A 22,377-nucleotide genomic window follows, 5' to 3' on the forward strand; every position below is an offset into this window, starting at 1 on the left:
ATTTTCATGAAGGAATATGTAATTGTTACTATGAGATAACATAGGATCATATTAGGAGAACAGATATTATCCTAAAGAGATCAATGATGTCCTATGAGGGTAACACATTTATGACAAGGTCAAGTACTAAGTAGTTGCTTTCGTAATAGTATGTCGCTAGGGAGAACTCAGTTATGATACTATAGTGAAATGACTTTGTGACTAAATGAGTTTATAATTAATATGCAAAAAGTCTCAATTATAAATTATTTGAGCCCTAATTGCATATGTCCAATCGGTCCTTTTGCTAGCTTATTGAAACCAGAAATAAATTGTGTGTTTGAATCAAAATGAATGGAATAATTAGAAATTGAGAAAGGGGAAATATTCAAGAATAATTATGGTTTTCTCCGAAATAGAAAAATGGAATTATTTGGAAATGAATGTAAGTTTCTTAAAATGGAAATGAAAATAGAAACGAAAATGAGAAATGATACATTTGCAAATGTACATGGATTACTAAAGAATGATCGGAAGAATGAGTTTATATTTTTGAGCTATTTTAAAGCCCAAAAATGAAAATAAATCATTCAGTCATAGTGAACATGTTGAATGGTGAAATATTAAACATATTCTCTTGAAAAATTTACTAGGGGTAAAATCGTCATAATTTTGTTGGGGGTAAAATTGAGATAAGAAAATTATTTAATATAAAATATTAAAATTTATTTTGAGAAATAGAAAAATAGAATCGGGTTGGATCAAATTACAAAGTGTTGGGTTGAAAAGTTCATGAAGTACTTGTAATTGGACCCAATATGAGAGAGGCCCAAAAAACTCTTCATGGATATGAGGGGGCGGCAACCCTAGTAGGAATATTAGGGGATGTCATTCATCCTAATCTTACTCTAAGTAGGAAGTTAGTTTTTCTATTTGAAATAAACCTCTACAATTTAACAAAAGTTCTACTTTTTATTCCTATAAATAGATACCGATAGACCTATTAACACACAACTTTAAGAGATTGTTACTCTGCCGAAAAATAGAGAGAATTTATTCTTTACTATTAAATATATATATTTTTCAGAATAACAATTTTACCGGTTTCAATTAAAGAAGAGAGAATTTTTGTTTTCACAAAAAAAAACTTTTTCTAGTTCTATCTTTTTGATTCAATTAATTCGAGCCCACATCTGAAGCAGTTCGTGGTACAAGAATAGGAGAGAAGATAGTTTGGTTAAATTTTGAAAGACATTGAGGACTCGCTTATCAGAAAACACAGGTACAATTTCGGTCTAGGGTTTATTGCTAAAAATATCACAAACCAAGTTGATTTTCAAAATTTAATTTTTCGCTGTGTAAGAAATTCATTTTCAAACCGGATCTTTTTCAACATCGACTTGGATCTAAGATGAATTTTTTTACTTGTTGATGGGTACTTATTATCGTTCAATTGTCGAATATCACTTAGGGCTCATTAGCCAAATTTAAAAAAGAAAACCTTAACAATCGAGTGACTTAAGTAAAAACTTTTAATAGTTCAGTAATTTAAATAAAAACATTCGAATAGTTAAGTAATCATTTTATAACTTTTTAAATTGAGTATCCAAAATATAAATTTACTAATGGTTTAATAACCTTGAGTAGTTTACCTTTTTCATTATCTCATCACTTGTTCAGCTTTCATTCTTTTGCGGGCTTCAATTGGAAAATTGAGAACCGAAGGATAAACCCAACAAATTATTGGGCCTGGTCCACCCGGTACTTGTTTGACCCGACTCGTAACCCATATCGAATGCTAGCTCCGCCTTCACTTCATCAAAGGCTTTCTCGGCTTTTCTAGCCAAAAGGTTAAAAAAAAATTCATAATAATAATTATTAATCTCAAACCACCTGCATATTTTTAATTTCTATTCCACTTTTGTGCAAGGAATTACACCAAAAAAAGTGTTTGTGTGCGTGTCTTTTTTTAAAATTATTTTTCTTGATTTTCTGACTCAACTTCTCTTCGATCGAGATCCATTGAAGTTTATTTTGATCAAAATTGAGGAAATTGAAGCAAAATTTTATTGGAATTATTAGTGGAGAATAAAATTTGCACAGCGGAGCAAGAATGAATCGTGTTGAGCCAAATTCTCAAGTTTGAGGAGCCAATCATGTGGTTTTCCTTTTGGAGATCCAGAGATCGATTCTCCTTAGACGAACTCAGGTTTTATTTTATTTTATTGTTTTTTTTGTCAATCGTTTGAATTATTCTCTCTCTCTCTCTCTCTCTCTTTTTTTTTGTAATTTTGGGGATTATCTCTGTTCGTCTTCAACAATTTAAGTTCGTATTGTTGATAAATTTGAATTTGAGTTCGGTAATTTCTCGTCAGTGCTGCTGTGAAACTTTAACTGTAGAAATTGATTGTGAAGCTTCGGTTTTTCTCAGTAATATAGACTTGTGTAAGTTCTGTAAATATAAAAAAATTGAATAATTTTTACTTCTCACTGGAACTATTGTGTTTCAAATTGCTTATGCTTTTTATATCAATTTTATAGAAAAAATGCACTCGGTGAAGTTGACTACCAAACAGTGAATTAAATGTGAAATGTTACATGAATATTGAATAGTATGCGCAATGATTCCCCGTGTAGAAGTCAAATTTAATGTTTTTTTATTATTTTAATTTCGTTTATATTGGTAAGATTCATATAGCTTTGATGATACTGAAATGTTGCTTTGGAATTCCTTGAACAAGCATGTAATATTTTTCTGGTTGAATTTTAGCTGTTGGACACCTTAAATCAATAGTTGTTAGAGCTTCGATACTAATGGATATATTCATGTTTCCAAGACAAAAGTTGAAGAGCAGCTTGATTGCTCCGGAAATGTGGGTTGGACTTTTGTATCTTTGAATTTGAAATCGTGCTTTTAGATTAATTGTTGTGTTTCCTGGTGTGCAGATATTTAACGAACCAGTTGCAGAAAGTTCAAATTGTTAATGATGTTAATAAGGTAATAGAATCATACTTCATACTATTGTTATTACTGCAGTTGTCATTTGCCTTGTATCATCTGCCGTCATATTTTTATCCATTATGAAGGATTTCGTTATTGAGGCATTGAGATCTATTGCGGAGTTGTTGACATATGGTGATCAACATGATTCTTCCTTTTTCGAGTAAGGTTTCTTCATGCTTACTACCTATATGATTCATGTTCCTGGTTCAGCACTTTTATGTCGTACATTCTCCCTGCAGGTTTTTCATGGAGAAGCAAGTCATGGGAGAGTTCGTACGTATACTGAATATTAGCAGAACTGTGACAGTTTCTCTTCAGTTACTTCAAACAATAAGCATTTTGATTCAAAACCTAAGAAGAGAACATGCCATATGTAAGTTGGTTGTTGAAAGAAAAAACCAAAATTTGTAGTTCCTTGGTCTTTTGAGTTGATTCTAACACTGTTGGACGATTTTATTGATCTTCCTTGTGAAATTTTTGCAGACTATATGTTCAGTAATGAACATGTTAACTACCTAATAACTTATTCATTTGACTTCCGCAATGAAGAGCTACTTTCTTACTATATATCATTCTTAAGGTTTGTTTTCTTTTCTTTTAGCAGTCCTTATCACTATAGGTGACTTCTATATGTTATTTTTGTTAATTTCTTAACCAATTTAAGTCTTGAAAGCATTTTTTTAACATTGGTATTTCAACTGTCATTCTGGGCTTTTCTAGAGCAATAAGTGGAAAGTTAAACAAGAACACAATTTCTCTGCTTGTAAAGACTCAAGATGTAAGTGTTCCTCTCTTTTATATATGGAATTTGTTTCCCTGTAAAATTTTTTTCTTTATTACTCATTTTTTAGCCCTTGTTAAAAACTGCCGCTTCTCTCTTTTTTCTCTACTTCCAGTTGTTGAATGACTTCTTCTATTTTTCATTTTTTTTCTAGGAAGAAGTTGTTTCCTTCCCGTTGTATGTTGAGGCAATACGGTTTGCTTTTCATGAAGAAAGCATGGTTCGCACAGCAGTGCGTGCTATAACACTGAACGTTTATCATGGTTGGTTTCCATTTTTCTATTTTTGTTCATTGCCCTTTCATTTCCTTTTTATACCATTCTAAATACATTTCTGTTGGTACAAATAAATTTATATTCTGATGCATCTTTTTGGTTCAGTCGGAGATGAATTTGTCAATAAGTTCATTGCCAGTGCCCCTCAATCTGATTATTTTTCAAACTTGGTCTCATTTTTCCGGGATCAGTGCATCAATTTAAGCAAGTTGTTTTCTGAACGTCCAAAGTAAGTGTCTGAGTAATAATCTTATTGTGAAACAACAGAATCCTTTTTATCTCCTAACATGATAGGTTTTATGGCTAAGACAGAAACCCATGCTCGGAGTCTGTTTCTGCGATACTTGCTAAAGTGGATGAAATTGAGGACAATCTCTACTATTTTAGTGATGTTATCTCTGCTGGGATTCCTGTTGTTGGGAGTTTAATAACAGACAACATTTTGCAGCTTTTGATACTTCCATTGCTGTTTCCAGCTCTTCAAATAGATGCTGACAGTGTATGATCTTCATTCTGGATTCTGTAATGAAAAAAGAGGAAAAGGGAAAGAAAAAAAGGACCAAAAACTGGTTGTTGGGCTGGTTATAATTTGAAAGTTGACCCTTGACTTATACTTACGCTGCCTGTTTAATTTTTGTTCCCCTCTTAATGTAGAACTTGAAGATTGGTGCAGTCACTTCTTTGTATCTACTCTGTTGCATCTTACGCATCGTTAAAATCAAGGATCTGGCAAACACCATGGCTGCAGCTCTTTTGTATCCACTAGAGACTTTTGCTGCAAATTCCGAAGTTAAAATCAATGGCTATGTTTCTGGAAATAATTGCACAAATGAAAGTGAAGAACCATTAGTTGATAGTGTTACTCTGGTGAATGCTGGAAAATTATGTGTTGATATACCAAACAAGGCTACGTCTTCACAGGTTCATCCTGGAGGCATTATTGCAGAGAGGGATTTTTCCTGTTCACATTTGTCTTTGAGGTAAAATATGTGTTTATTAATTACAACCAATTGCTCATGCATATGGGCTTTACATTTCCTGCTCTGATTTTTATTATTTTAAACTTTTATTAACAATATATACACAGTAGATAATTCCAATCCTAAGGTCAAAATTTTTATTAGCTCTTGTTGCAGTTCTTTTACGTAAATCTTTTATCATTTCTGGAGATATATATGTGTATATATATTGATAAAGTATAGAATATATATGTCTTTTGAACTTGGGTCTTTAATTTTACATCCTGATATAATGACCAGGTAATATAATTTTGGTTAGTGGTTTCTGTACTAGCATCATGACTTTGAGTTTGTTATACTTCTGCCTTTACAGGGTTGGAACAATGGTTCTTTTATCTTGAAATTTTAGTCTAGGTTATTTTCTGTCATACTTCAGTTTAATTGTACGTAACTATTATGATATAAATTCTTATGCTTTTTGGTTTTTGTTCTATTTCATAGTTCACTCTGCCTTGAACTCTAATTTCCATTTATGGGTGAAGATTTTTATCAAATAAAAGGAAGTAGCATAAATTTTAAAGAATAAGAATCTTAAATTGAAGTAACTATGCAGCTTAGGTTGGTACACTTCTCCAATAGTTGATGAGCCTGTTAAGTGTTTTTCTAAAACTTTTATCATGAAAGATGAAGGAGAGAAGCCGTTGTATCTAGATTTAAATAAGTTGCTGAGGTTCTAAGCATATTTTGGCCTGATAGCTCAGATACTTTTAGGTATTACACTTAAATCATAAACCCTAACAAAAACAAAAATGATCATATGGGAATTTATAACTATTTAAAATACATATTTGAATTAAAGTTCAAAGGTGAAGCACTATATAGTTTCTTAAATTTTAACACATTAGAAGATCTGTAACCCTATGCCTGTCAGACCTAGAATAACAGAAAATGGGGGGAAAACATAATGATTTCCTTTTTTGTGTTGTGCTGTAAATTTTAAGATTTGTTAGATGTTAAGATAGATAAGTGGTTGCAGCTTAAAAACGTGATAGCATAGCCAAATCAGCTGTACAATTAAGTTTTGTATTCAGTTAAATATGAAAATATATGTTCCATTGGTGAATTGCAGCAATTACGCTTAATGTAGATGACTGATGGCGACTATCAGTAAGTTGTTCTTCATGCATAACTGTTTGTGTTGTACATGGTCTAATTGTGAACTTGCATACATACTGTGTCTTAGGGAGACTTTGCTTTCCTATGTCACTGATGGAGATGATGCACGAGCCCTGGGTTCTTTGAGTGTGTTGGCTACATTGTTGCAAACCAAGGGTAATAATGATGAAGTTTGTGTCACTAATCTGTTTTCTATTGCTATTTTCTTAATGAATATTTACATTGTAGAATTGGATGAATCAATGCTAGATGGTATTGGTATTCTTCCTCAGCGCAAACAGCACAAAAAACTCTTGCTGGTAAGCTTTAATGTCAGTCATTGTCTTCAGTGGGAATAGTGGGTTCTTTGCATCTGATTTCTAAAATATTTGTTTAGTTTCCTTGGGTTTTTTCTTGAAAACTCATCAGTGGCTTATAGTTCACTACTCCTCAAGGATGGTCAGATGGTCCATAATCATAAGCTCTATTTCAGTGCTCCCTAGTGAGTCTAGTAATGTCTCATATGCATGGACAGCTTAACCAGTTGCAAATGTTTTTGGAAAAAAAAATTTGTGAAGATTAATTTAATACCTATGAATGGATGCTTAAGAGTAAAAAAAAAAAAAAAAAAACTTGGAGACATATTTGTTTGTCATTCTGTACCTTATTTCTTTTTTAGGAAATTCTTCTACCTTTATCTATGTGTGATTGAATCGTAGAACCTTTTGTCTTAAATTTGGGCAGCAAGCTTTGGTAGGTGAGGGCTCAGGTGATGAGCAACTTTTTTCTTTTGAAAGTGGCTCCGCAAGAGATAGTTTTAGTTCTGAGCTTGATGGATATTTAAAAAAGTTGAAGGTATTTTTCTCTCTCTTTATCTTCCTATATTCCCCCTAAAAGAAAGTGAAAAGGAGTGCTGAAAAAAAGTAGACAAAGTGAACTATTTTCTTTCTCAGTGTTCTGTTAATTCATTTATCACTTAATGCAAAAAACAAATTATAATGGTATTTGAAAATTTCTAAAATTTTTCTATTCTTGCAGATTTTTAAATCATTTTTAAACTTCTTTTTTCTTTTTTTTTTCTTTTTCTCCACATGTAATGAATGTGCGATGAGGGTGACATGGATTTTGTTGTAACATTTTAGCAATTCGTTGAGCGAAAAATGACGTGTCACACTTCTGTTAGGTGTTAGAGTAACGAGTTTGTCAGTCTCAAACTATTGATATGAAATTGAGAAAATTTTTCCGAGTATCACACAACAGGATGGGGTATAGTTAGGGGCTACATCGAATATTCACCCCCCCTTGATTCGCACAAATTTTTCTTTTTAGTTGGAAAATGTGGTTATTTGTTTTAACTTCAACTGAATGGTCATGTGGCTATGGTTCTTTAGCTTTACTTCTAGCTTCTTAACATTTGATTTTTCAAAGATTGCTTCAAATATTTCTTGACTCATGAGATATAGGTTCTACTTACTGTTTTTAGAGTGTTTTGTGTTTTAACGCATTGGCAAAGCCATCTAAACTCTTAGAAATTAAGTTAATTACAGAAATGCTATACTTAGGCAATTAAAGAGGCGAACTCTTAGAAATTAATTACAAAAATGCTATACTTAGGCAATTAAAGAGGTGAACTCTTAGAAATTAGTGACTTTATTCAAGTGAGTGCTTCCCCCCCTCCCCCCCTCTGACTTTATTCAAAAGTGAGTGCTTCCCCCGTCCCCCCTTTTACCTTTTGGTCTAGAAGGGTCTTAGGGTCTGGAGTACATCTTGCACCTTTTAATAACACTTAACAGACCAAACCTAGGGCTAGATTGTTGGATGAATCAAGATCTAACATTACCGTGGATCGTTGTAATAGATTCAGTGCTTGCTGAATACTGATGTTGACAAAAAGATAAAAATATATGAGAAAGAAAATGAAAGCAAAGACAGTCACGAAGTATTATTTTTTATCTCATGGAGCATTTAGTGCTGTATTTTATGAAAATCTTGTCCATTCACACACCTTTTTTTATTTAATTTTTTAATTTTTGAATAATCTCATTATAGGTCTGATCATATTTTCTCTTTTTGATACAATGCCTAGAACTACCCGTAGCCCCTCCCCAACCCATAAATAGGAGAATAATACACTTTAGCGCACTCGAACCCGTGTCCTCCTGCATTGGCAACAATGCCCATGCCATTGAGCTAAGAGTCAATCGGCTTCTCACCTTTTTCTTGAATGTCTATCCTTAAGTTTTGGTTTTGATTATTTTACGACTTAAAAATCAGAATAGGGTGTCAACATTTTTCTTTGCTATTTAAAAGTTACCTTGTAGTTATCTTTTATTTGCCAAGTTGTCTCCAATTTCAAATCTTTTCATCCCTTTTTTCTTGGTAGATTTACTTTATTTTCTAATCTTTAATATCTGTAACTAATTGACATCTGTACTTGCATTAAATTTGTGATGTTTCTCATTAAACTGATAGCTGTAATCACAATTTTCATAATGATTGATAACTATAATACTCTACCTGTCATCACGTAAGTTCTGGCATTTGAGTTTAGGTAAAAAGTTATCTAGTTTGAAATTTTTTTGGCTTTAAGCTTTAGGAGATGGACTTGGTTCATTCATTGCTGCTTCTTGCTCTATATTTTAGGGGGAAAGAACTTATGTTTCTAACCAATGGTATGAATTTTGTGTAATTTCCTCTTCCTTCATTGGTTAATAGGAACAATATGGAGTGTTTATTGGGGGAGCAGCAGCAAGCCCTCGTATACATAGAAACCAGGTATTTTCATTCCACTGGATTAGGGGCTATGAGTTGTTCACCCTGCATTTCTTTATACACTTTATCCCAGATTTTGGTCAATTTTATCATTACTTGAAGAAAAAGGAATATCCTGCTAGTTTTTATTATGTGAAAAAATAAAATTATACTTAATTTCCAAATGTCAATTAAGGATAATATCAATGATTAAATAGAAGTGGAAATGATCTGTTTTTTTTAATAAGAGAAATGCTAAAAACGCTGCTAAGTGTTTTCAGAAATATATATTTTATATTTGTAAAGAAATTTATAGATTGACATATGTTAACATTAAAATGCGTAAACTATTTGTCGAAAATATATAAAAAATATTTGTTTTCCCCTTTTTTATGTCACCTTTTTTTTTTGTTTAATTTCATTCAACCCATCAATTTGTTGATATATATATTAAAGAAATGGTTAACATCAATGGTCAAATGAGATTGCATCAAAACTTAGGATAGAGTGGTAACATTGTACCAAGAAAATGTCAAATGATAAATGGATCCCTTAATTTAGTGGTCATAAATTTAAGCATGATCCTGTCTACCAATTAGAGTTACCTAATTAATGTATCCTTTATAGCATTGTCTCAACTACACACTACATAATTTTCTAAAATGCTTTCTTTTAGTATTTTGATTCCAAAGAATCCAATTTGAGATTCAAAACATCTGGACCATTAAGCAACCAATGTATTCATTAAAGTGTTGTTTCAACAACACTTCATTAGTCCATCATTGTAATTGCCTAAACTTACACTGGTGGTTAATAGTTTACAAATATATAGTAAAGTTAACTAAGAAATGTACCAATTGTAGCATTAATAATGAAAATTTCTTGGAAGTTTTTTTTTTAAATTTCAAACAATCACAATATTCTCAACATCTAATTGATAATGTACAAATGAAGATTGCATTAATCTATCATGATAATTGCATAAACATATATGGGTACTAACTAACAACAAAAGAATTATGATTCAATTGGATGAAAAGTAATGTGAACAAAATTACATATTATGTATAGAGTATTCAAATAAGCAAAGATATAATTATATGTAGAAACATTTTCATAATTCAAGCCCATCCCCACCTTGACCATCCATATTTTTACTTTAATAATAATTTTTTTGGGAAAAGTAGTAATAAATGGAATAAAAGTCTAAATAGGAATTTATCTTCAGTGATATGAAAATCATATTTGAAGTTTAATTTTTATTGTAGGTCCTTGATGCATTGGTCAAACTTCTTTGTCGATCAGATATATCTACAGAAATTTTATGGGATGGTGGTTGGCTTTTGCGACAATTGCTTCCTTATAGTGAGGCGGAGTTCAAAAGCCATCATCTTAAATTGTTGAAGGTGAGTAATATCTCTTTGAATATACAAGATATAGTAGGAATCATATTGCAACCTCAAATTTAAGGAATGTTATCCTGATGGTTTTGTTTATATCAAACTTTTATGATATGACATTACTAGTGTATGATAAATTGGAACTTGGGAAAATTATGTTTTGTTTCATTTATAAACTGCATATGTTTACATATATGTATATATACATGTGTATACAAATCATATAGACCTACACGTAAGAAAAAATGCCATCTCTTTAGCATCCTCCTCAACCATCTTCAATGTACTCACTTGACTTATTTACTACATTGTAAGATTTCTTTCCAGTATGTGCTACTAATGAACATTCTTATCATGTGCAGGACTCATATAGGAACTGCAGAAGTGCTCTTGTACAGGAGACTAAAGGGATTTGGGTCGATCTACTTATAACAGTGCTTTGTGATCAGTGGAAAAAATGCAAAAGAGGTAGTCTTCTACAAAGTTAATGCAGTAAATAGTGATTTTGGTGGTGAAGTTTTTGACTGAAGTACTTTATTGTAGCTATTGAGGCTTCATCCCCTCGAAAGGAGCCCAAGTGCATTCTTTTGCCATTCCAGAAATTGAATTCTGAAGGTAGGATTAACTGTTCTCCGAAAATTGGATGATTTTGAATAATTTTTCTTAACTTTATTTCTTTTATTTTTCCTTGAATGTGGAATATTCTATGCTGTATGTACAGATATTCCTGCTGAGTCATCCTTCACTGCTGGTGAGAGGATGAGTGAATTGGTAAAGGTTTGTATATTCGCTTTCTCTATAGATAAAGCTATAAATACTACGGCATATATGATCTTTAGTGTTACTACTATAGAAATGTCATTTTCTTTTGCTTTCCCAAGCTGATATAAAAATACATGCATATGAATAATAAACAAGGGAAGACAACGGGACCTTTGCATTAATATTTTAATCACAATACTAGTAGTTTAGCCTTTTTATTCCTTCAGCATTGCTTTATAGCATTAGGTTGCAAATATTTCTAACTTTTCTATATTAGGTATTTGTGCTGCTTCATCAACTTCAAATTTTCTCCCTCGGTAGGGCTTTGACTGAACAGCCTCCTATCCAGCCACAAATTGATATCCCAGAAATATCCCGTGCCAGGGCAGCTGGTCTGGATGTTTCAGGTCCAAAGCCAGGCACTGAAGTAAAATTTGGTCTGTTCTGTCTCTTGTACTGCTGGCTCTATCAGTAATTATGTGTGTTTGTGATGCACTGTGTTTATTCTTTACAGAAAATTGGTCACTTGTTAGCAATTGAGATATCTCATACCCTAATTCTGGTCACTGCCATTGCAGTTCATGCGCTGCCTTGTCGAATTGCATTTGAAAGGGGCAAAGAACGTCATTTTCACTTTCTAGCAGTTTCTGTGGGCACATTAGGATGGGTTCTTCTTGCTGAAGAGTTACCATTGAAGCAGAATTATGGAATAGTTCGTGTTGCTGCACCATTGGCTGGTACAAATGTAAGCTCAGCTATATGTTCTGTTGCTTATTTCATACTAAATGCCGCAGAACTTGTATGCACTTGATTAAATGTTTATGCATGTGCTAGTGAGAGTGGGAACTGGGAAGGACTTGAGGTTGTTCTTGATACATTTTATAGTTCATGTCTAGAGCTGGCAAAACGTAGCACAAAATACCTGCCCAACCAAAACAAATCAAACTTGACCCAAACCCGAATCAACCTGTACCATAAATTCAAGCGCCGACCTAAAATTGAAGCTAGCTTGAAACTTAGTTTGAGTCTTAATACATAAAAAATGAACTCGACCCGAATTTAGCTAAGAAAGGTATCAACCAAACTCGAGTGCTGTGAAACCCAAAGGCCAAAGTAATCCAACTTTTGGTTGTTTAGGATTTGAATATTGAGGTAGAATACCATGTCATTCATACTTTTTGCCTTCAAAATCTTCCAGCCCAGAATAGATGATAAGCATGCAAGATGGCTACACTTACGTATCCGTCCATCAACATTACCCTTCTTGGATGCTCCTAAATCTGGCACACCCGGTGAAACAAGGATAAAATCTCTAGTTGACGGTAGATGGACCTTAGCTTTCAGAGATGACGAATCTTGCAAAACTGCTTTATCTATGATCCTGGAGGAGATCAATCTACAAAACATGGAAGTGGAGAGAAGACTAAAACCAGTTCTTGACCTTGAACTGTAAGATTCTCCAACTCTTTAATTTTCCAAATACCTTCTCTGAGTACACTTTGCTCAAAAGTTGAAAGTACCCATTGTTACCATCCTGCTTTGAGGTTCATGTTTTTTTTAGGCGAGAGTTTATTTCCTTTTCCAATTACATCCTTTTGTATATGGTGTAGATTAGGTCCCCCAGTCCCTAGATTTAGTGCCATTCTTGGTTTAACTAGCTATAGCTAAGCTATATCCTATACCCCTTATTTGATATATATATTAGTTTTGCCTTATTTTTATTTGGCATCCTCTTTTTAAATATTTTTTTATGGTTCATTCTTAAGCTTAGGCATTTTTCTACCCTACTCCCTACCTCCTAATTTTGTAAGTTATGTAACATCAATGTACATTTTGCTACTTCATAGATGTAAAAGCCATTGTGCATTTCTTTTGATTGGTTTAAGTTTCAGTCATTTCGGATTTGAATTTTATCAGATGTGGATATTGCATATTTGATCATGTTATGTGTAATCACTTATACATAATTTTAAACTTTAAATTTAAAAATAAATTATCTATACCATACTACTATATATAAAAAGGAAGGCGTAAGGTTAGAGTAAATATTTTGTTCTATTTAAAATGTTTTTTTTACATTAATAATAATGGTTAAATTTTAATTTGGGTACTATACTCAAATTTTGATATTTAATTTCTATATTTTAATTTTTGACATAAATTTTTACTTCAATGTTTATAATGCCATTGGTTAACATAGTTTGTTTTTTTTTTTTGTTAAATTTAGATTTATTACAATGTCATTTTTTTTTCACACGATTATTGAGTGATTGCTTTTTTAAATTTTAGAATGTTAGACCAGTAAATTTAACATAAAAATTTTAACTAGACTTAAATTAAAAAAAATAGAAGGATTAAAATTTTAATAATAAAAAACATGAAGACTAAATTTAAATATATAAAAAAAATAGAAACTTAGAAAATATCGTAACCTTCAAAATAGTAAAAAATAATTAACCAAGCATGAATCATGCTCGGAATTATTATGATGATTATTCTTAGGTTAATATATAGGGATGTTAACATTTTATTAGCATACAAATTAGTTTTTATGTAAGACAACGTTAAATAATAATTGAAATTTGATAAATTATTTTGTATTAGATATGGGTTTTAATACTTAGTAGTGTCCATGGATGACTGAAATCTCTTTAGTTTGTCTATGATGTTTCGGTTTCTCATTTTTTAAAACCTGTTTTTATTTAGTATTTAATTATTTTTTATATTTTAAGAAAAATTTAAAGATAAACAAGTTAATTTTCATACTATAGAAATTACTCGATACTTACAAATAAAATAGAGGATAATTATAAAATTGAGAAATGAGTTTGGTTAAAACGAGCTTATTTTTTAAGGTTACGATTATAGTTGCAATGGGGATCACACTATAATCAGCATCTATAACTTTAATGTACAAACAAATTTATAATTTTAAATCAATACATTCTTATAACCATAATCAATTGATAATCGAAATATAATAAATTTGAATTGGATTCACACATGGTTAGATTTTAAAAAAATAAAAAGCCATGCATAATTTATATAATGTGGGATTTGAGGTAGACTTGATCAAGTGGTCTAGTCCTAAAACTAACTTGAAAAGTAAGAGGATTTGAATAAAAATATGGGTCTGAAAAATGGGTTTAAGCAAAAAAAGAGGCTCATTTTTTAAATGGACTGAGCCTCGGGTAAGTTTTTTTTGTCCGAGTTTGGCCTAACTTGAATTTACAAAAAAAAGAAGAAGTTACTTTTTGCTATTGTTTTGTCATTATTTTGGTGTCCTTTTGTTATTATATTGTTACAATTTTGTTGTTATTGTTTAGATATTATACAACTCTTATTTTATTGTTAATTTTGTTACTATTTTAGAGCTATTTGTTTGCTAAGTTGCACCTATATTAGTTTTATTTAAGTATAAAATAATTTTTTTAATTTATTTTCAAATTGTTGGGAACCATTCATTTTAATTTGTTTAGTGTATTTGATATATTATATTTTTTAAATTCACTTTTATATAAAAAAATTAATTAATATGATTAATATCAGGTTTTAACATTTTTATCCTGATTGAGTTTAAACAAAATATTAAACCTATTTTTAGATCAAATCATATCCGAGCCAAAAAATGGACTTAAAATCTATTGAGATCTGACTATGATGATCTCTAATTTGAGAACCTCAATTTTTTTTTTTGTTGAAACTCCTTTTTTTTAATAAATTATGTTATCCAAAATTTTCCAATATATATAAATTTGGGTTTGTAACTAAATGGACGAATGCCTATCCTAATGGTTTTTTTTCGTGATCTTTAAGAAAATAAATATAGAGCCAAAATATCGAATTTCATTTGGCTTCTGAAATTATTTTTTAATTTAAAAATAATTATTACTTTTTTTAAAAACATGTTCGATTTTATTTTCTTATAATAAAAACATGATAAATAAAATATAAACAAAAATCCTTCATATGGATTTGAACGAAGATAGAAATTTTTATATAAGTTTCAACTAGAGTCAATACATTTATTAAATTTAAAAATTAAAAAATTTATTGTTTTCAACTTTTTCAATAAGCATTATTAGTAAAAACAATAAAAATAAAATAAAATATATTATTATTTCTAATTTTAAATATTTTTATTTTCTAAAAATATTCTTTTTTAAAATTTTCGACAAAAAATATTTTTTAATTATGTTTTTTTTTTCTTTCCAATAAAACTGAAACAAAAATATTTCTTTTTTAAAACCAAACATAGCCTTACCTTTTCACTATTTTGGTGGAAGTTCAATTATGCAAGAGAAAACCTTTTTTCTTGTTCAACTATAACTATGAAACTTAAAAATATTAAATAATGTGAATCCCGTGTATTGATCTAATGGTTAAGGTGTTCATCACTTTAAGTATAGTTTGAGTTTAAATCGCGTTAATTACATTGCTGTTAAAATATTACTTTCTTTCCATGATTCAAAAAAATAATAATAATGCTTATCATATTTTTTTTCTTTTTCCATTGAAACTTTATCAATATCCAAGGAAGATTTGTTCTGATTTCTAAAGGGTCTACCAATCAACTACTATTTAATTTATTGATGATATAAATATACGTGTATATATAGTATAATAGATTCATCATTTCCCTATCAAAGATAAAAGCTTTTCCCTCGTACAATACTAGCACATTATTTGATAGCTTTTCCTAAAGCAAATAAGTGCTAAAATAAAGATTTGTAAATTATTATTTATTATTAATAATTAGGGTGAACTACACGCAAGATCACTAAACTATTTGTAAGTTTACGTTTTAGTCACTTAATTTTAAAAATTACAAAACAATCATTAAATTATTCAAAAATTTTCATTTAAGTCACTAGGTTGTTAAAATCGTTGTTACATGACCTGCACCAGTCGAAAGCTTTAATTGTCCTTCTCTTCTACAGTTCAATTCTTTTTCATGAAATAACTTTAAACGTCACGAATCTGTGAACCAAAATCCAAATAACTTTCTTCTTTGATCTTTGACATCGACTATTAGATCAGCCTGATTCTTCTACTCGTTGATGGGTATCTATCTATACCGATTGTGAAATCATTTCTTGAAACTCTCTAGTCGAATCTTAAAAGTAAAAACTAAACTGTCCAATAAATTAAATAAATTTTTTTAAATAACTCGATAACTATTTTGTAATATTTTAAAATTAAATAATTAAAATATAAATTTATTAATAATTCAGTGGTCTTAAACATAATTTACCCTACTATTTATTAAAAACCCTTAATATTAATTAATGATTATTAATAGAATGGACTAAAAAGAGAAGGAATAATAGTGTTTTGATAGTATGTATGATTGGAAGGCTGGCCCCACTTTCCGCCGTTTGATGATTTCATAATTTCTTTCAAAAGTCAGAATAATGGTGCAATGTGTAGGCTAATGAAATTATTTTCAAAAGTGGGATTGCCTATTTATATTATATATTTATGAATTTGGATTGCTCCTTTTTGACTTAGTTATGATGATCATCAACTTATAAATGAGCATTGATTACAGTCAAATGAATCTATTAACAATTTTCATCAACATAATATTTTCTTCAAAAAGTTTCCCACCTTAAACTATATGTATTAAGAAGTTGTTTCTGGGAGAGAAATCGGGTTCGAAATTCGTAAATATTAGTGGGAGTGAAAATCATAAATCGGTAAAAATTATTTGTATTAAAATTTAGATTACATTTGTTTTTATTATTCAAAAAATAGGAAATTAATCTATGTATATCAGATTCAAAGAGCAAACTGGTTATTTTGTTAAAAGTTTCATCAATTATTATTATTAAAAATCAGTCATTGCACGTCAAAATGAGGCACATGTGACAGACCAAGTGTAACTATCTGGTCAAAATCTATCAGCCACGCTAATTTTAAGCAGTGAAAATGGATGAAATTTTAACAAAAATGATCCGTTTACTCTTTGATCTAACATACAAATATTAATTTACTTATTTTTTGAGTAAATGGGATAAAATGCAATTTGACTTCTGATATAGGAATTTCAAATGTACTTTTACCTTCGATCTACATATATTAAGAAGTTATTTCAAGGAGAGAATTCAAACTCAATACTTAAAAATATCAGTGACAGTGATAATCACAAATTCTAAAAGAATTTATTATTAGTATTTTCTTTTTTTTTAAATACAATTTATTATGAGACATTAAAACTTAAATTCAACATCCCATATCTTTTTCTCAATCAAAAATAAAAAAAATAAAATAAAATTACAAGTTATGATGAATGTTGTTAATTAAAACAAATTGCACCAATAATTGTAGAGATAGTTGGCTAGGTGTTTATCATCAAAACATTCATCATTGTTTGCACATAGACATTATTATTTTTCTTTCTTTTTGTTCTTCACTATTGCTAATAACATAAAAAGAGAAGGGCTATGGAATTAAATATGGAAAAGCTTAATAATGATTAAATTGATGAACTTGAAAGTTTCTAAATTTCTAATGTAATCATTATGTTCTTTGTTTTATATCTCTTTAAATTATGCTAAACTTGTTAGTTGTTATCTACTATGGAATCCAAGTCTTGGAACTTTATCAAATGCCTATATATATATAAATTATCCTCTCTTTTTTTTGGTTAATTTATATATATAGGTTTTTAAACGTCAACAAGCCTAATCGTAAAAATATTATGTTATAGGTATGAGAATTCGAGTTTGATCCTAAATAATTTTATTTCGCTCTCCCAATTATACAAAAAAAAATGCAAGATAATGTTTATTTTGGAATGGGCTGGTACTAAGCTTTAATGGGATAATTTTCATTACATGAGAAAAGAGTGTAAATAACATTACTTGGCATTTATGTTGTCCGGTTAAGTCAGAGATTTATTGAGTTATGGCGAGCCTTTGACACGTGTTTAGAAGTTATGGAGAATTTTGTCTTCTTAGGTTATCTTAAATTTTGATACGACTGAGTGAGGTTCATATATAGAACATCTTAGAGATGAGTGTCAATAATCATGCAAGATTTATATATCATTTAATAATTAAATTAACGATTTCAGTGTAACGAAGCAATTAAATAGAGTTAAATTACTAACTTTAAGAAAAAACAAAAGGAACTGAAAATTAATGAAAAGAAAAGAAAAAGATTACAAAAACACATCCTATGAAAGTTACACAAACTGACATTATGGTCATTTTGGGTATTGTCAGGAATTTTACGTAAGAAAACCCCCCAATCCAAATTTTTTACTCCATGAAACTAAACTTGGATGTTTTTGGGAAGGCAACTCCCCATATATCCATTTTCCATTGCTTTTTTAAGTATACCCCCATAACTTAATCTAATTTCATCTATACCCCCTCCCCCTCCATTTTTTTTAACATTCTGTAAGCCTGTTTGAAAAATGTCTTTTAGCCATTTCTCAAATAAGCTATTCACAAAATAACTTGAACCAACTAAAACCCCCTCCAGTACCCTCTCTTCAATACTAAAACTAACCTTATTTTCACCCCCAAATATCTCCTCTACCACCCTTTTGAACTTGGCCATGAAAGCTTCTTTCATCTCCTTGTGTTGGCCTTCGGTTTGGTTGAGAAAGTAGCGTTTTTGGATCAGTTCTAGAAACCCGACATGGAGATCAGCCGTCAAGTCACTAACTTCACCACTTTCATTAGCTTCTTCTTCTTCATCATCATCCGCTGCTTTCATGTTGAGGTCAAGAATGTGGGAACTTGGTTTGGTTCTCGGTGTTTTGGTCTTGTTTGAACCGCCCCATTCGTGTTTTCTCTTGTTGGTATCAGAGCCGTTGATGTTGAGCTTCATCTCGATGACAATGTTGTCCTTTTTGGCATAATGTTCCTCAAAGCTAGACGAAATGGACTTGGTTAAAATGATTATTGATCTGCTACTACCCCCATCATCTCCACCTTCAAATCTATCAGCTAGGAGTTTTAAACACTGTGTATCAGCCAAGTCAACATTTTCCACCATAACCACAAGCTTTTCATCCCTGCTAAATGCTCTTTTAAGCCTCTCATTACATCGAGTTGTCTCATTGTTGTGTTTCATGTCCATGTACAGCAGCAAATCAGGTGACCCCAACACATATTCTGCAACAACACGTGCTAATCTTCTTTTGCCAATCATGTCAGTCCCTTCAATCAATAACCAAGTCTCTTTTTTTGAACCCATCAATGCTTCAGCTATCGAACTTATAATCTCAGATTGCCATGGCAGGTTGCCTTGCAAAAGCTCACACAATCCAGTACTTTTCCTTGGAGAATCACTACCAAGAGCAAGTGTGACCTTCACCTCTTTATCCTCAGTGTTTTTAAGTGAATCCAAGTTTGGTGATACATTACCAAAATTGAGCTCAATGGTGCATGAGTTTTGCCTTCTGAATCTTGGCACCGAATTCGGCTTTGAATCGATGAAAGAGATAGAAGCCGAATCGGTTAAGCCACTGCTTTGACTAGGCCACCAAGGGAACGATGAACCATAAGGATAGCCTTGGTTGTTGTAGTACATGGTGGACCTCAACTGGCTCTGGTTCAATCTACCTCTATGTAAACTGTGACATAATGTGTTCCATTTTCTCCTCAATTCAACCATTTCACCCTACAAAAACCAGACACAATTAAACTCTAAAACCCCCAAAAGAAAAAAGACCCAAAATGATTTTTAACTCGTAGATTCTTCTTACCTTTTGACTGTCACTGTTGTTTCTACCATGAACATGTATCCATGGTGGCAAGCCACCACTAGATTTAAACGACTGTACATCTTTCTCGTAATTTGAACTACATTCAGCACAACATGTAAGTTTCTCATGCTCAAATTGCTTCTTTTCCATCTCACTGAACAGCATTTTTGTATCATGGCAACTGCAAACATCAAGATTATTCGTATTATGGTCCATGAAGATTAATAATTTCAAAACATGAGACAGCGAAGACATAAAGAAAGCATAAAAAGGAAAAAAGGAAAAGACAAACGTGAAAACTTTTAACTTTTTTTTTTTCACTTTTTCTTTTGATTTTATGCAGCGGCTATATCCGACAAAGCATGGTAATAATACAATGCATGGACAATGATTCATATGTCTTTTTACAGACCATAACTAGAAGATAAAAACAAGAACCAAAAAGAACAAGGAATATTAATGGAGAAAAGGAACAAACCTGGAAGCATGGAGGCTTAAACTAAGTCCACCTGTAGGAACAGAAACAGCTTGAAGTGCCCATTGAACCTCAAGTGGAGGTTGTCTCATTTGACACCTTAAATATGTTTGGTAACTTGCAGTTGCCACTAACCAGACCTTGTTTGACATGTAATAATCTGAAATCAACCTTCCTAGTTCAGTAACTAAATGATCAGCTGCATTGTAACCATTGATTTCACCTTCCTCAACAACAGTCCATTTTAAATCACCTGTATAAATAATAGCACCACCTTCTGCTACAATGGAATCCACTCTTCTTTTCAAATCACAAACATGTTTCTCAACATCCTCTCTTTTCATGAACTTTAAAGACATAGGTGAGAAATAAAATTTAAGGAACCGAACATGTTTCATTTCATCCGGAACATCACCTTTCTCAACTCTTGATGTTAGTTCGGACACAAGACTTTCAGTTGTAGACACACAATCACCAACTATAACACTGTTCCTCCTCTTGTTCTTCCTTAACAAAACCTCAAACACCAACTTGATGTCTTGTTTCAAAGAAGCTGAATCTGGTATGTAGCTGGTTAAAAGTTTCTTTGAAGGTGAAAAGAAAAATGGATTTTGTTCATAAGACAAGAAATGAGTTTGAGAAGGTGAACAAGGTGAAGAAAAAACACCACCAGAACCAGAAGTAGTGTTATAACATTGAAACACAGATGAAGGTGATGAAGAAGAATCTTCAATGTTGGCTTTAACAACAGTGCTTGAAAAACCAGCTTCTCTCATAACCCTACTAACACTAGGATCATCAAGTATAGATATAATAAGCTGCTCTAACTCAACTTTAATGGTGAGTATAGGCTGTTGTGATTGTTGCTGTTCAATACAACCCCTTCTTTGATGTGCTTGTGCTCTTTTAAGTGCAGCAACTAAAGCATTTGATAAAGAAGGTTGACCATGAAGGATTGGTCCTGGTGTGGTTGGTAACCTATTAAGAGCTACATTGAAACAAAGCTCAAGTGCTCTACATTGAAGTGGATGTGAGGAAGATAACTGAGGCTGCTGAGATTTAAGACAAGCCCTTCTCAATAGGCTAGCCCTTGTGCTTAACAAAGTGGCAGCCACATGAAGAGGAGTCACTTGTGCATGGCCTCTCCTTCTGGCTAAGCTAAGAGAATGCTTCAATATTGAAGCAGCCTCTGCTGTGAGGGTCTGCTGAACCGTACAGGCACCTGAGCGCATCACTTGGCTAAAACCCACCCCCCCACACCACCCCCCAAATGAAAAAAACTTGTGCTCTTCTCAAAATTTTTCACTAACTTTCCTCTCTTATGCAATATACTCACCACCCCCACACCCCTATTTGCCTTTGTTTTTCTCTTAAAAGCTTAGAACAAAATGAACCAGTTGTTGTAAGCTTAAAATAGACAAATATGAATCTGAAAATGAAAAACAAAGAACCAAAAAATATATATTTTTGAAAGTTTTTGGAAAGAAGAGCTTATAGTATAGTTTTAGAACCAATATACAACACAAATAGACCAAACCCATCGTTCTTTATACACTTCACAAATTCGAAACTCAGTCCCTGTACTTACCTACTTTTAAAAGAAAATTTAGTAGCAATGAAATTAAAAAAGAGATATTCAATTTAGTCCTTATATACTATTAAAAAAATCAAATAAATCTAAAATATAAGTAAATATTAACTTTATTGTAATTTTACATGTACTAAATTGATAAAATTTAACCTTTCAATTACATTCAAATTTTTTCTTTTTAAAATTGAGGGCAGCTTTTTTTAGCTTTTCAATTCCACTTCCTATCTTTCTTTTCTCTCTCTCTCTCTCTCTCTCACACACACACACAGAGACTGCACCATCTTTTAATACCCTAAAGGTAACCCTAATTAAGATTTTCCTTTTTTTGGTTTCCCATGATAATAAATAAATAGATAAATAACAAAGGAATGATTTCATTTATTAAAACAAAAAAGTGATTATTTGATTAATACAAAACATTCACTGCACTTGTTGGGACTTGCAAAAAAATATCCTCAAAGTCTATATGCATATGGAGAGTAGTAAAACTTTCATGGCATGATGAAAACATATCATAAAATAA

At 31.3% G+C, this 22,377-nt stretch overlaps 2 protein-coding genes across 3 annotated transcripts; one reads left to right on the top strand and one right to left on the bottom strand.

The window, feature by feature from the left end:
* The first annotated feature begins 1,824 nt into the window (after positions 1-1,824).
* LOC107937193 (protein TRANSPARENT TESTA 9) lies at positions 1,825-12,951 on the top strand. 2 transcript variants are annotated; one of them, XM_041085740.1, is made up of 21 exons: positions 1,825-2,188; positions 2,926-2,977; positions 3,067-3,143; positions 3,223-3,356; positions 3,467-3,563; positions 3,704-3,761; positions 3,919-4,027; positions 4,145-4,268; positions 4,352-4,538; positions 4,694-5,019; positions 6,242-6,330; positions 6,403-6,473; positions 6,898-7,008; positions 8,869-8,928; positions 10,173-10,310; positions 10,667-10,772; positions 10,848-10,919; positions 11,026-11,081; positions 11,344-11,503; positions 11,645-11,811; positions 12,265-12,951. In XM_041085740.1, exons 1-21 carry the CDS (start codon positions 2,136-2,138, stop codon positions 12,517-12,519), a joined length of 2,502 nt encoding a protein of 833 aa, XP_040941674.1. In that variant the 5' UTR covers positions 1,825-2,135; the 3' UTR covers positions 12,520-12,951. The 2 variants fall into 2 exon arrangements, with proteins under 2 accessions (XP_040941674.1, XP_040941675.1); XM_041085741.1 differs by lacking the exon at positions 12,265-12,951 and having other exon boundaries at positions 11,581-11,804.
* Positions 12,952-18,180: 5,229 nt separating this feature from the next.
* LOC107937197 (protein SMAX1-LIKE 4) lies at positions 18,181-22,113 on the bottom strand. The gene is made up of 3 exons (XM_041085742.1): positions 20,267-22,113; positions 19,789-19,969; positions 18,181-19,703 (listed from the first exon to the last, which is right to left on the bottom strand). Exons 1-3 carry the CDS (start codon positions 21,493-21,495, stop codon positions 18,345-18,347), a joined length of 2,769 nt encoding a protein of 922 aa, XP_040941676.1. The 5' UTR covers positions 21,496-22,113; the 3' UTR covers positions 18,181-18,344.
* Positions 22,114-22,377: the final 264 nt, after the last annotated feature.

Source organism: Gossypium hirsutum, chromosome A13 (assembly GCF_007990345.1).
Source record: "Gossypium hirsutum isolate 1008001.06 chromosome A13, Gossypium_hirsutum_v2.1, whole genome shotgun sequence".
NCBI classification, from domain to species: Eukaryota; Viridiplantae; Streptophyta; class Magnoliopsida; order Malvales; family Malvaceae; genus Gossypium; species Gossypium hirsutum.

Excerpts from the sequence above, each read along its gene's own strand:
- LOC107937193 (XM_041085740.1), top strand. The coding sequence starts at position 2,136 with ATGTGGTTTTCCTTTTGGAGATCCAGAGATCGATTCTCCTTAGACGAA. Across the intron at positions 4,269-4,351 it reads TTGTTTTCTGAACGTCCAAA|AAACCCATGCTCGGAGTCTG; the intron begins GTAAGTGTCTGA and ends TGGCTAAGACAG. Across the intron at positions 11,812-12,264 it reads CACCATTGGCTGGTACAAAT|CCCAGAATAGATGATAAGCA; the intron begins GTAAGCTCAGCT and ends AAAATCTTCCAG.
- LOC107937197 (XM_041085742.1), bottom strand. The coding sequence starts at position 21,495 with ATGCGCTCAGGTGCCTGTACGGTTCAGCAGACCCTCACAGCAGAGGCT. Across the intron at positions 19,970-20,266 it reads TTAAGCCTCCATGCTTCCAG|TTGCCATGATACAAAAATGC; the intron begins GTTTGTTCCTTT and ends TGATGTTTGCAG. Across the intron at positions 19,704-19,788 it reads ACAACAGTGACAGTCAAAAG|GGTGAAATGGTTGAATTGAG; the intron begins GTAAGAAGAATC and ends TGGTTTTTGTAG.